The sequence below is a fragment of the Syzygium oleosum genome, unplaced genomic scaffold (genome assembly GCF_021117445.2).
Source record: "Syzygium oleosum isolate NSW1041296 unplaced genomic scaffold, Sole_v2.1 Sole_v2.22, whole genome shotgun sequence".
Lineage (NCBI taxonomy): Eukaryota > Viridiplantae > Streptophyta > Magnoliopsida > Myrtales > Myrtaceae > Syzygium > Syzygium oleosum.
The window spans coordinates 2,466,167-2,480,227 of NW_026607506.1; the positions used below are offsets into that span (position 1 = coordinate 2,466,167).

General features: G+C 44.0%; 2 protein-coding genes across 2 annotated transcripts in view; one reads left to right on the plus strand and one right to left on the minus strand.

The window, feature by feature from the left end:
• Window positions 1-1,397: 1,397 nt before the first annotated feature.
• Window positions 1,398-14,061, minus strand: part of LOC115669845 (uncharacterized TPR repeat-containing protein At1g05150-like) — a 51,860-nt gene continuing 39,196 nt past the window's right edge. Inside the window, exon 2 of the mRNA XM_030590988.2 lies at window positions 1,398-4,012. Coding sequence (XP_030446848.1) covers window positions 1,587-3,998 — 2,412 coding nt within the window. The 5' untranslated portion in view covers window positions 3,999-4,012 and the 3' untranslated portion in view covers window positions 1,398-1,586. The remainder of the gene's footprint in view (window positions 4,013-14,061) is intronic.
• On the plus strand, window positions 11,359-13,937 carry LOC115669834 (pentatricopeptide repeat-containing protein At1g25360). Its single transcript, XM_030590980.2, has one exon. It carries the CDS (start codon window positions 11,531-11,533, stop codon window positions 13,931-13,933), a length of 2,403 nt encoding a protein of 800 aa, XP_030446840.2. The 5' UTR covers window positions 11,359-11,530; the 3' UTR covers window positions 13,934-13,937.

Genomic DNA, 14,061 nt, shown 5'->3' on the forward strand with positions numbered 1-14,061 from the left:
TCGATGTTTAATGACGTGATTTTTTTGTTTATATTATATAAATCTCATCCGGATGAACTCAGAATATCTGATGCTTCTATAAACTCACTCATTCTACTAGAATGAAAAAATTAGATATGTGAGTTCCTAAAGTACATCTTTTTTCTAAACAAAAGTTTGTAAGGAAGCTTGAACGAAGGAAACTACGACCCACGATGTATGTGCACTCGCTGCATTGCACCATGACAATGGCAAAGTTCCTACCTAAAGGAATACAGGGCTTTGTCTCCTTTTTCAAGTTTCAACTCCATTGACATTGATGGGAAAGGGTAAATCACGCCTTGAAGAAAGGAGGTTAGGGATGAGATCACGGATTCGATTCCCGATCTAAGACGACGCGCACGGGCATATGCGCAAATCAAGCGGCTTTATCCCACCATGACGATGGAGATTGATATCGAGATAGAGTTTGCCAACCAGGAATGAATCGAAAGACAACTTCCGGAGGTTTCGGAGCCTGTCGGTCATCGAGATCGGGACTTTCTTCTGCGTCCACTCTCAAGAAAATTTGGTGCCTTCGTCTTGTTAGTCCACTGGCGCTGTTTTCTCCAATCCGTCGATGGCGGAAGAGGAAAGAATTGATGTAAACACACCCTCCACCGCCCCATCTTGAAAGTCTCGAGTGTCCCCGTTTAAGCAAATCAAATCCTCTCCCTTCCACTTCATCCTCATCCCCGAGGTAGGAAGTAAGTAGAAAGGAGGAGGAGAATAGCTCCCAATATAGAATGCACAGTATGTCCGTGTCAACTTATTTGTGTGCCACTTCAAAGAGAATAGCATCAGTTTCAAAGTTATCCACCCGCAACACATGTAGTTTCGATGATCCGAGGTGGTATTTGACTAGATCGGAGAACCACCACAGAGTGGCTGCAATTTAAGCCTTAAGGCAGTCGGCAAAGGCAGCGCACGAATAAGATCTGCCTGAAGAAACTTCCGCATAATTTATGTATCAAGGCATGAAGACTTGCTAGTCAATCTTGTCTCCCAAAGTTACACGGAAATATGTGAGAACTTAGATCCATACTTGAATCTGGTAAATACACGTTCTTGGCATTCATGATCTCCAGAAGTAAAACTCTAAGCAGTCGTCAACGTTCATGAACACTAGTAAAAGATTAGACTTGTTTACTGGACCGATAGCACTAAAAAGTCATTTCGACTTTTATGGCCTGACTGGCAATTAAACTCACCATGAGTGTAACTTCAAAGAGAAAAATAACTCCTGCAGTTTCATCCTAAAATGAGCCGAGTGCACCAAGTTTCATGCACAAGTCTGTAATCTAACAGAACCAAAAGCTCGAGACAACAGACCACTAAGCGAAGCGTTATGAGATAGAATGTGGCTAGATGATGTGCAATAGAGGAAATGAGAGAGCTCTACAGTTATCATTTCAAAAAGATAAGAAAAAGCAAGTAGAACCGACAGTGATTAATTACAAGGGCGTGACGCCGAACTAACACAATTAACTATATATTCCACACCGGTCAAACAGAAAGAACGACGCACAGTACATTATAAACAAACAAAAAAGTTGACGACCGCTACGCTAGGATTCTGTTTGGGATTGCAAATTAAAGCACATACACTTGTCCTTCATCGCCTCTGCCTCACTCCCATACTCTTTAAATCTGTACTCTTCCTGCTTATGCGCCGAGGGTACCTTTCCCTCGCTATAGCACTGATTACACAAACTAAAATGAGATTTTGTTTCCTTGAATCGAGATCCAATGATCGGATAGCGGCAAACAGAGCAAACGTGGTTACCATGTCTATTTCTATCCCCATTCTCAAGCTTTATCAAAGTAGAGATGATACCAAAACCCCAGTCTCGGTCATCGAACATTAGAAGGAAGTCCGATAAAGACACCATCGAAGAATCCATCTCTCCATGCACCTCAAGTATTTCACTAATCCCACTTGAAGGAATATAAATAGCCCTCAGCAATTTGATGTATGCAGTAGCATCAACTTTTCTTATCTGGGATGGAGAAGCGCCTTCACTTATGCATCGCCACAACAGCGCATCATAAGCAACCCGTTTTCGTTTTTCCGGCGAGCCACCACAAACGGGAGCGAGAATTGCATAAAACATGCCGAGATCAACCCTACCTGAGCCATTCTCATCTAAGACAGAGAGAATCCTCTCATTTATGGCTTTGACAGCTCCTTGAAAGGTTTCGGGCTTCAGAAAATTCAGTAGCCTCCGGAGGATTTCTTCCAAATTTGGTTTGCGTATCGATTTCTCCGGAACACCAGTTCCAGAATAGGAAACAGGCACGTCTTTTTCCGACATTTCTTTGCTTAGAAGCTCAACATCGCAACGGCCTAACCTAGTAACCCTCTGAAAAGCTCTAATTTGCAGAGCATTAGCCAAATCCTGCCTCACTGTAGTTTTCTCACCTACAGTCTTAAACTTAGAAGCTTCGACAACCACAAAGGCTACTTCTCCATTGGCACCTCCATTACTCTTCACCTTCTTCTTCTGCAGCTGCTTCAGATGGGCAATCGCATCGTGCAGTTCCACTCTGTTGGTCATCTTCAGTGCTTCCTTCAGCGCCTTCTTCGCTTCCTCAGTTTCACCAGCACCCAGCAAGGAGACAGCCTTATTCAATTGTGCACGCCAATGATTGGGCCACACAGCCAAAACCCTAGCATACATTTCCGAAGCCCTCTGGAACCTACCCAAGTCCATATAAAGGCCACCCAGATTATACAAAGCATCAACATGACCCGGTTTTAAATCGATAGCTTTCTGGAACACCTCAATCGCTCTCTCGTCCTCGCCCATTGAATGCAAAGCCGAGGCCAGATCACAATGTGCATCGGCATAGTCAGGTTTCATAAAAATAGCCTCTTCTAAAGCCTTCACGGCTGCCCTATACTCTCCTACCCCAAAAAGGGCACTCCCCAAAAGCTTAAGAGCCCTAAAATGAGTAGGACAAAGTATTGCAGCTTCCCTATAATACTCACAAGCACTTAGAACCATACCTTCACCTTCAAGTGCAATCCCCAGATTGACATAAATCTGAGGAAGTAGATAACCCCATTGATTCCCATCAGCCTCAGCAGCCTCGAGAGCCAGCAAGAACTCTTCCTTAGCTTCTTTGTACCTGCCAAGAACGTACAGGCAGTTTCCAGCCCTGAAATGGGGCCTAACATCCACCGGTTGCAACTCACAAGCTCTCTTAAAGCTCACCAAAGCCTCCTTAAACAGCTGGTGCTCATACAAAACCCTACCTATTGCCATGTGCCCATCGAAAGCCTCCTCTCTCGACCTCGCCCCGTCGGCCCGGCTCCTCAAAACCCCCAATTCCTTCACGAAGAGGGCGTAATCGTGCCCCGATTCCTCCCAAAACACCCTTTTCTCCGAAATGTCCGACGACGGCCCCAACTCCCTCGACCAACCGGCATCCGAAAACGCGTCCAAATTATCACCCTTCAGTTTCCCATCCTTGGCCTGCTTCGCCTTCAATCTCTTCACCAGAATCTCCAAACCGTCCACAATCTTCCAAGTATCGTCGAACACTATCCCGTGATTAGGCGACACGGCCCAAGCCGCCGTCCTCTGCTTCTTCTGCGTCTCCATCGCCCTCTCGTCCGCGATCGACGACGACACCTCGTCCGACCCGGACCTCACCTCCTTGTTCTTGCCGTCGTCGGGGCCGAGCTCGAGCCCCAGCGCGTCGAAGTCGCGGTCCACGTCGCCGGCGCCGTCGTCGTAGGTCCGCAGCAGGCCCTCGTAGGTGAGCCCCTTCTCGCCGTCGATGTACTCCCCGTAGGTCTTGAACACCTCGTCCAGGATCGCGTTGATCTGCTCGTCGCTGAACTTGACCCTGGGGTTCACGGCGACCACGAGCGCGGCCATCTCCTCCCGGTTGAGCCCCCCGTCGCGGTTCCCGTCGAATTGCTGGAAGATCCGCTTCACCTTCTCCGATCTGCTGCCCCTGGACGACGCCATTCCGGGCCCCCCCACTAGGGTTTCGCCGGACGCGGGGCAAAAGGGGGAGAGGGGGGTAGAGATTCCGGCCAAATCGACCGCCGACGGCGAGGTCGCAATGCGGCGATTGAAGGGTCAGTCCATGTCGATTCTCCCGTGGAAAAAGGAGCGAACTTTGAAGGCGAAACGAGCGACAAGCTCTGGTTTTTTTTTTCTTGTTAACGGAGGTCGTGTTGGGACGAGAAGATGTGGAAACGAAGGCGATGATGATTGATTGATTCACAGGGAAGACTGTGCCATAAAGGGTGTCGCTTTTTCATTTTTCATTTTTTATTTTTTTTTGCTTTATTTCATTCCATTTTGATTTAATTTAATTTTAATTTTTTGTTTATTTTTTTGATTTTTTTAGGGGATTTGCAAATTGGTTGGCGGTTGGGCAATGACAGTTGGCATGGTGGGTGTCATCATTTCCTTTCCAATTTTTCCCAACCGTCCTCTTCCCTTGACGGGCATTTCCTTAATGATCGTTGCTAATCATTAGGGATTTGGTGGAAATAATAAGGTAAATTTTTTTGCATGGTTTTGCTGGTGCGATGTATACTTTAATTGTGTTCATCCGTGTCGATTTCTCACGCGGTTATAGTTCATATCGAGATCATTGCACATAGGTTATAACCGCGCTTAAGTTCATGCATTCGATATGCTTTCAGAAGCTAGCTACATTGTCTTAAAAAGTGAGATCAATTTCGACGGAAAAGTATTTAAAAGATTTTATGACAGTGGAACATTTTGCAGGACACCTCATTAAAGTTCAAATATCTCTCTTTGAAGATCTGTAATTTCTATATGGGGACTCCACCGATATCCAATATAATCCCAGCTCTTTTTTTTTTTTATGGGGGAGGAGCAAAAATGTGACATGCACTTGTTTGCAAAATGTCCTATACAAGTCTCGAACATAGAGGGGTTTCTGGAATTGAGATACAGAGCGGTACACCCAACGAGAAAAGCGATCGTTTCGCATGAGAATTGACTCAACGAGGGATTGTTTTGTGGGTTTATGTTGGGCAGGTAAATGTGGACGCCTTGCCTATCGATGAGCAGTTTGATTGAGGTCTAATATTTTTTTTAAAGGTTGCGTTTTTCTTTTCTTTTGTTGGAAATTTGAATCGGCAGTAAAATTAAATTTTAATCACGGTTTTTTTTTCAATTTAAATTCATTGACTTTTAAAATAATGGGCCTACTACTTTTATAACGGCATGAATGACGATGGCTTTGGACAAATGGAAACTAATAAAGAAGCCGATTTGATTCCGCCGTGACCTTTCGCTTTTTCCCCCCTGTAGAGAGAATGGGTCCTTTCCTTTCCTTGCATTGCTAGGTGTGGACAGCCAAAGGAGAGATGGCTATGGCAATTTGGAATAGGCAAAATAGCACAATCAGTCCTGAACTTTGGTCCAATATGCAATTTGATCCCTAAATTTTTAATTTATTTAATATAGTTCCTGAACTTTAACCCAATATGCAATATGATCCCTAAACTTTTATTTTGTTCAGTATCATCCCTAAACTTTTGGTACATATTCAATTCAGTCCCTGAACTATATGAAAATGTTCAATGTAGTCCCTGAACTTGAATTAATAAAAATGACTGCATCAAACATTTTCATATAGCTTGGGAACTGAATTGAACATGTACTAAAAGTTCAAGGATGATATTGAACAAAATAAATGTTCAGGGACCATATTGAACATTAGCCTAAAGTTCAGGGACTACATTGAACAAATTAAAAGTTCAGGGATCAAATTACACATTGGGTCAAAGTTCAGGGACTGCTTGTGTCATTATCCCTTTGGAATACTAATTATTGAAATTTGTAATTGTCATTTAAGAGGAATTAATTATTTTATATCATCATCTACATGTGATTGTACCGTCAGACGATTGAGAATATATGAAATTTAACCAGTAGTCTTTTTTTGTAGTTGTTTACGAAAAGAAAAGATTTTGAATTTCATGCAATTATTACTAAAACAAAAGAGGCTAAATCACGACTTTTTTTTTTGTAGATTTTGCGACTTGAGCACGCGATTTTTTTTTTTAGCGCGAAACGTCTATGTATGGATGTCGATCACTAGGTTGTATATGTTCATTTTCATAGGTTTAGAGGCTTAAAATATCTTTTAAATTCAAATTTTGGCAGGGAGGGAGGTCACAATACAATGTAATTGCTAGGGGTGTGCAAAAAAACCCGAGACCCACCCAGACCACCCGGGACGGCTCAGAACCGGACCGGAACCGGTGGTTCCTAAGGGTTTCGGTCCAGTTCTTGGTTCCAATTTTTTGGAACCGGTGGGTATGGGTCCGGTTCCCGGTTCCGGGTATGGAACCGCCCACCCGGACCTGATCGGTATGATATATATAATATAATATATTTAATTTTTAATTAAAAAAATCCAAAACCCTTAATTAGGATACTCTCTCTCTCACAATCTCACTCTTGGTCGACGCCTCTCAGTCTCCGATACTCTCTCCTCTCCGACTCTCACCGTCTCCGTCTCCATCTCCCGATCTCCGTCTCCGTCGGGTCCGCCGGTCTCCGTCTCCGTCTCTTCCACTGCGACTGCCAAGTCTGCTCTCTCGCTATCTCTCTTAGCCGGTTGTCCTCTGCATTTGCTGCTCTCTCGATTCTCTGCAGGGTGTGGCTTCGTTTTGCCTGAATGTGAGGGTTTACGTGTGTGAAGAAACACGCACACTTTGCTGGGCTTTGGATGTTATGCTGCATGAATTCCTCTTTCGCGTGTTTCAGTGCTTCGGTAGCATCTCGGTTTCGTGCAAATTCCTCTTTCGCGTGTTTCGGTGCTTTGGTAGCATCTCTGTTTTGTGCGATTCTCGACGTGGGTTGGTCAAATTCGCCGGTTGTCCTCTGCATTTGCTGCTCTGGGTTGTAAATGGGTAGTTTAGTTGGAGAAACTACCATTAAAAATCATTTACAGAATGATGCACTTAGATGGACAAGCTTGGAATGGGCTGAAATTTGGTTGGTTGTGTGGAAACAAGCTGCTGATCAATACCCACAGCCTTTGGCTATGACAGACGTCATTTTTTTGCGTTTCGGAGTCGTTTAGATGAATTTTATGGCTTTAGTTTTGAATCTTGGATGACTTTAACTTTTATCCGTTGATGATATGTTGCTTGATTTGAGCAGGTGATCTATTAACATGTCAATGGAAGTAGAGAAATCCTATGATGAGATAACACCAATAATTGAATCATAATCACTAGAACATGAAGGAGGGGAAGATGACTTTGAAGAGGCATCCAATACATATAAGGTATCCGGTTCTTATCCTCAGTCTAGTAAGCGAAAATCAATAGCTTGGTTTCATTTTCGTAAAGGCAAAACTGACGAGAACGGGAAACTTCAAATGTTTTGCAATTATTGTAGGACCAAGTATTTGTACCATGTTGATAATGGTACTTCAACTATGTTGAAGCATTTGAGAAAGTGCCCTAAGTATCCTCGCAATATAGATAAGAAGCAAAAATTGTTTGCATCACATAAAGTATATGGGAATCAAATGATAGGGGGAAATACTAGTACTGGAAGTGCTAGTTTTTTAACGACATGGAAGTTTGATCAGGAGAAATGTAGGGAAATGCTAGTTCGAATGATTATAATTGATGAACAACCATTTTCGATGGTTGAGCGTGTTGGATTTCGTGATTATATCAATCAATTACAGCCTCTCTTCAAGCATGTGTCGTGATTTACGGTGGCTAGAGATTGCATGAAGTTGTATTTTTGTGAAAAAAAGAGTTTGAAGGCTTCCTTTCGTAAGCTTAATTCTAGAATCGCACTCACGACTGATACATGGAGTTCCCTTCAGAATTTGAACTATTTATGTCTCATCGCACATTTTATTGATAAAAACTGGAAATTGAACAAAAGAATCAAAAATTTTGCGGTGATGCCTAGTCACAAGGGTAGGGATATTGGGAAAATGGTTGAGAAATGCATTTACGAGTGGGGAATAGAGAAAAAAGTGTCAACAATCATTGTGGATAATGCTAGTTCGAATGATATTGCCATTGGTTATTTGAAAGAAAAGTTTGCAAGAGATAAACTATTGATCTTAGTTAGTGAAGTTTTACACATGAGGTGCACGACTCATATATTAAACTTGATTGTGAGGGATGGCTTAGTTGAGGTATGCGATTCTATTGCACATATTCGTAACGTTGTTATGTATGTGAGAAGTTCTCCCGTGAGAGCTAAAGCATTTCAAGATTGCATTGAGAAAACAAGGATCACTTATAAGGGTTCAGTTTGTCTTGATGTCTCCACTAGGTGGAACTCCACTTAGCTAATGTTAGACACTGCCATAAAGCTAAGAAAAGCTTTTGAAAGGATGGATGAAGAAGATATTTCTTTCTCAACTGAGCTTAGCTCCGATACTCCAAATAGTGTTGATTTGGAAAATGCCATTATTCTTTGCAAATTTTTGAAGAAGTTTTATGATGCCATCAACAAGATGTCCGGGACTTTGTATATCACTTCAAATGATTATTTTGAGGGAATAGCTTCTTTATTCAATTACCTGAAAGAAGCGGCGAAGGCTTACGATCCTAGGGTGAGAGTTATGGGTGCGAAAATGAAAGATAAGTTTGACAAATACTATTGGAGTTTTGAGAAAGTGAATATGATGGTGTTGATTGCTGTAGCATTGGATCCTAGAAAAAAAATGAATTATGTGAGGTATTGTTGTAGACTCATTTATGATGATAGTGCAATAGTTGATGAGATGTTTGATAAGGTGAAGTTCGCCCTCGAACGTTTGTTTAAATTTATGAGAAATCTTCTCTTGGTTCTTGTGACAAGAATTTGGGTGGTGAACTTTTGAGTTCTACTAGTGCCGGTAGTAGTTGCAATCCTTATTGCGATGAGGGAAATGAAGGGGAAGATTGTGGTTTGGATTTCTATATGCAAGAGCCATCATATGAAGCCTTTCTTAACGAGGAGAAAAAGAAGTCCGAGGGCAACTTATATGAACTCGATCGGTATCTTAAAGCTGAAGTTGAAGAGGCTCGCGATATTGACATTTTGATGTGGTGGAGCATGACTAGTCAAAAGTTTAAAACTCTATCTTTGATGGCTCGAGATATTTTGTCTATTCCTGTAACTACCGTTACTTCAGAGTCTACCTTCAGTACATCTGGTCGTGTGCTTGATGTCTTTAGAAGTTCTTTGACTCCTAGAGTCTTGGAAGCTTTGATTTGCACTCAAGATTGGTTGAGAGCGGTTATCGAGCCTATTAATGTTGAAGAGTGCATCGAGAATGCGGAAAAGTTTGAGTTGGGTAAGGCCATATCTTTTCATCTTGTAATTATTTCGTATATCTAATGAGTGAATGCTTTATTTAATATCTTCTTTTTGTTATATATGGATCATGTTAACGTGGAGATCAACGGTACATAGAGTTTACAAGCTGAAGTGAAAGGAATATATGTGGTGAGATTTTTCAATAATTGTTTGATTTCAATTTGTAGTTCTAATTTATAACTAATGTTGTGTGATCATCTTCATCTATACTTATTGTTGTTTTGCTTTCAGGAGGTTGGAACTTGGAGTTTTAGAGTACTCAAAGCCTGAGAAATTGTTTGCTGCTTTTATTCCTACGTAAGTTCGTAACTATGGTGAACTATGCCCGTTTCTGCAAGATCGCTCGCTGTTTTTAGGCAACTTGTGGGTGTTGAAGACCATATTACATGTGCCCTTTGTTGACATTTGCTAGTGATTTGGTCGTGAAAGTACTAGTCTTTCTGTGAATTTCCTTGCGTTTTGTGGGTTACAGTCTTGTTATTGAAAGTGTCGTCCGAAAGGATGATGAATTTCTCAGCTTCTTTGCGTGCAATTGGCATTGTTCTTTGCGTGCAATTGGTTGCAGTCTTGTTATTGAAAGTGTCCTCCGAAAACTTGACAGGACCGGTTCCATGGATCCACCCGGAAACCGGACCGGACTGGTGGTCCGGTTCTCGGGTGGGTCCATGGAATCGACGGGTGGTTCTCGGTTCCAATTTTTTTGAACCGGTCCTTAGCAGGCAGTCCACGGTTCTGGGGTGGGAACCGCCCACCCGGACCATGCTCACCCCTAGTAATTGCAATAAATGGCTTTTTGATGTGCTCAAAATATTTTTTTAAGCGATTTACGGAAAAAAAAATGTGAAGATGGATAGTTTTTTGGGAAAAAACCACCAAAAACCCCAAACTTTTCCATTTGTGACACATTTACCCCGAACTTTTTTTTGTGACACCAAAAACCCCAAACTTTATTATTTGTGACACATTTACCCCAATATACATTGTCCATGGGCATTTTCGTCTTTTTAGCTTTTTCTTTTACTTTTTACTTTTTTTTTCTTTCCGGCGAGGGCGAGGCTCGCCGGCGTCGGGCGAGGCTCGCCCTCCCTCGCCCAGGCAAGGGCGAGGCTCGCCTCCTCGCCGCCGTCGGCGAGGCTCGCCCTCACTCCGGGCGAGCGAGGCGAGGCTCGCCGGCGTCGGGCGAGGCTCGCCGGCGTCGGGCGAGGCTCGCCCTCGCCCGGGCGAGACGAGGGCGAGCCTCGCCCGACGCCGAGAGAGGGCGGCCTCTCGCCGGAAAGAAAAAAAAGTAAAAAGTAAAAGAAAAAGCTAAAAAGACGAAAATGCCCATGGACAATGTATATTGGGGTAAATGTGTCACAAATAACAAAGTTGGGGGTTTTTGGTGTCACAAAAAAAAGTTCGGGGTAAATGTGTCACAAGTGGAAAAGTTTGGGGGTTTTGGTGGTTTTTTCCCTAGTTTTTTTAAGGATAAGTGCACTGGAAGTCTTAAAACTTGTTAGGAAAATGCCAATTAAATCCTAAAATTTTCAAAAAGTGCAATCAAGTTATAAAGACAAGTTGTTAGTACTTTTTGTTTGTCAAGTTGGACGAAATTAATGGAAAGACTTTATTACAAAGACAAGTTTTAAGACTCGATTGCACTTTTTGACCTAATGATTTTCCAAAAATGACCTATCGAGACATTTTTCAAAATTTTAAATAACAAAATTGGTCAATAAACTTTGGTCCAATGAGCAATGTGGTTCCTGAACTTTTGGTACATTTGTAACTTAGTCCTGGAACTATATGAAAAATCAGAAGCTAAGTTGAACATGTATCAAAAGTTCGGAAATCAAATCATGGACCACATTACACATCGGGCTAAAGTTCATAAATCATATTTCACATTGGGCTATAGTTGCAAGACCATTTGTGTCATTATCACTTTCAAAAATCTGATACATCTACATCCAATGTACTCTACAGTACAAAACAATCTATATAAGTACATGCCAAACATAATGTCATCAAGACAAAGCAGCAGTGCTGCATTCCATGACCGACCAACAGCCTCCGAACAGAACATACCCTGCCTCTCTTGGCCGACCCAAGTCTCTCCCTCTATCCGACAACCCTCGGACTCGTCTCGTCCAATGAGCGGCGCAAAACCATGACTCTTGACGACCCCAATGAACCCCAAGAGCGCGTCAGACGTCCGAGCCATCATCGCCAATCGCTACGCCGCTCAGCTCCGGCAATGCCGCCCCGGGGCACCCACTTCCCACTCGGTGGCCCGCGCCGTCCACGCCCACATGATCGCCTCCGGGCTGCAGCCCCGCGGCCACATCCTCAACCGCCTGATCGACGCGTACTGCAAGTCCTCGAACGTCGGCTACGCCCGCCACCTGTTCGACGGAATTCCCCAGCCGGACGTCGTCGCCAGGACGACGCTGATCGCGGCGTACGCTGGCGCGGGGGGTCTGAAGTTGGCGAGGGAGATGTTTGACGCGACCCCATTGGGCATGAGGGACACCGTTTGCTACAATGCCATGATCACCGGCTGTTGCCATAACAACGACGGCCATGCCGCGGTGGGGCTGTTCCTTGACATGAGGCGGCATGGCTTTAAGCCTGATGACTATACATTCACAAGCGTGCTTGCTGCCGCGTCGCTGATCGCTGATGGTGAAAGGCACTGCCATCAAATGCATTGCGCGGTTGTGAAGTCCGGGACTGGATGCGTTACTTCCGTGGTGAATGCGCTCATTTCTGTTCACGTCAAGTGCGCGTCGTCTCCACTGGTTTCGTCCCCGTCGTTGATGGGTGCAGCGAGAAGGTTGTTCAGTGAGATGCCCCAGAGAGACGATGTAACATGGACAACAATTATTGCGGGATATGTGAGGAACCATGACCTCGATGCAGGGCGTGAGTTTCTCGATGCCATGACAGAAAATTCGGGAGTTGCGTGCAATGCGATGATTTCGGGTTATGTGCATCACGGAAGGTTTGATGAAGCCCTGGACCTGTTCAGGAAGATGCATTTATTAGAAACTCACTTGGACGAGTTTACTTTCACAAGCGTAATATGTGCCTGTGCTAATGCTGGACTATTGGGCCATGGGAAGCAAGTTCATACCTACATTCTGAAAACAGAATCCAACCCTACACAACATTTTTCTTTGTCAGTGAATAATTCATTGATCACTCTATATATGAAATTTGGGAAATTTGGTGAAGCACGGAAAGTTTTTAATGCTATGCCTGTTAGAGACATTGTTTCATGGAATGCGGTTGTATCCGGGTATGTGAATGAACGGCAACTCGACGAAGCAAGATCCCTTTTCAGTGAGATGCCGGAGAGGAATCTTTTGACATGGACGGTGATCATATCAGGATTAGCTCAGAATGGGTTCGGCGAAGAAGGTCTGAAGATGTTCAATCAAATGAAGCTGGAAGGTTTCGAACCATGTGATTATGCTTTTGCAGGAGCAATAACTTGTTGTGCCGTGCTTGGAGCTTTGGAGCATGGACGCCAGCTCCATGCTCAGGTCGTAAGTCTAGGACATGATTCAAGCCTCTCTGCAGGGAATGCTCTAATCACAATGTACGCACGAGGTGGCGTCGTGGAGGCGGCCCATCGTGTTTTCTTGACTATGCCATTTCTGGATTCGGTCTCTTGGAATGCGATGATTGCAGCGCTTGGGCAACATGGACACAGTTCTCGAGCTATTGAGCTATTTGATGAAATGCTGGAGGAAGATATAGTCCCTGATCGGATTAGTTTCCTCACAGTTCTCTCCGCTTGTAGCCACGGTGGTCTAGTAAAAGAAGGCCGACGGTACTTTGACATAATGCGTAGTGTTTACGGCATCACACCTGGTGAGGATCATTATGCCCGTTTGATCGACTTGTTGTGTCGAGCTGGGAGGTTTCGCGAAGCAAAGGAAGTAATCGAATCGATGCCGTCCCCGGCTGGTGCACCAATTTGGGAGTCATTTCTTGCTGGCTGTAGAATCCATAATAACATGGATTTAGGGATTGAAGCCGCGGAAAAGCTTTTCAAATTGATTCCTCAACACGACGGAACCTATATACTTTTATCCAACATGTACGCAAATGCGGGTCGCTGGGATCAAGTGGCCGAAGTAAGGAAATTGATGAGGGAGAGAGGGGTGAAGAAGGAGCCCGGATGCAGTTGGGTCGAAGTTGAAAGCAAAGTCCATGTCTTCCTGGTGAACGACGCCATGCACCCCGAGGTACGGGAAATATACACTTACCTGGAGGAGTTGGGGCTCGAGATGAGAAAACTGGGATACGTCCCCGACACAAAGCACGTGTTGCACGATATGGAGGCCGAGTACAAAGAGCACGCGCTGGCCACCCACAGTGAGAAACTCGCGGTCGCATACGGGCTCATGAGGCTTCCCCGGGGAGCCACGGTTAGGGTCTTCAAGAACCTCAGGATCTGTGGGGATTGTCACAGCGCGTTCAAGTTTATGAGCAGATTGGTGGGGAGAGAGATTGTGGTGAGAGATGGAAAGAGGTTTCATCATTTCAAGGATGGTGAGTGTTCTTGCGGCAATTACTGGTGAAGAGAAGGTGATTGTATCGAACACTATTAGCAGCAGGTAGCTTGTTCAAATGCTCCAGAGAGATCCTCAAGTACAAGAATTGAAGTTCAGCATTCATTTCGTGATCTTTTTGTTGTTCGATATTTAGC

Excerpts from the sequence above, each read along its gene's own strand:
- LOC115669834 (XM_030590980.2), top strand. The coding sequence starts at position 11,531 with ATGAACCCCAAGAGCGCGTCAGACGTCCGAGCCATCATCGCCAATCGC.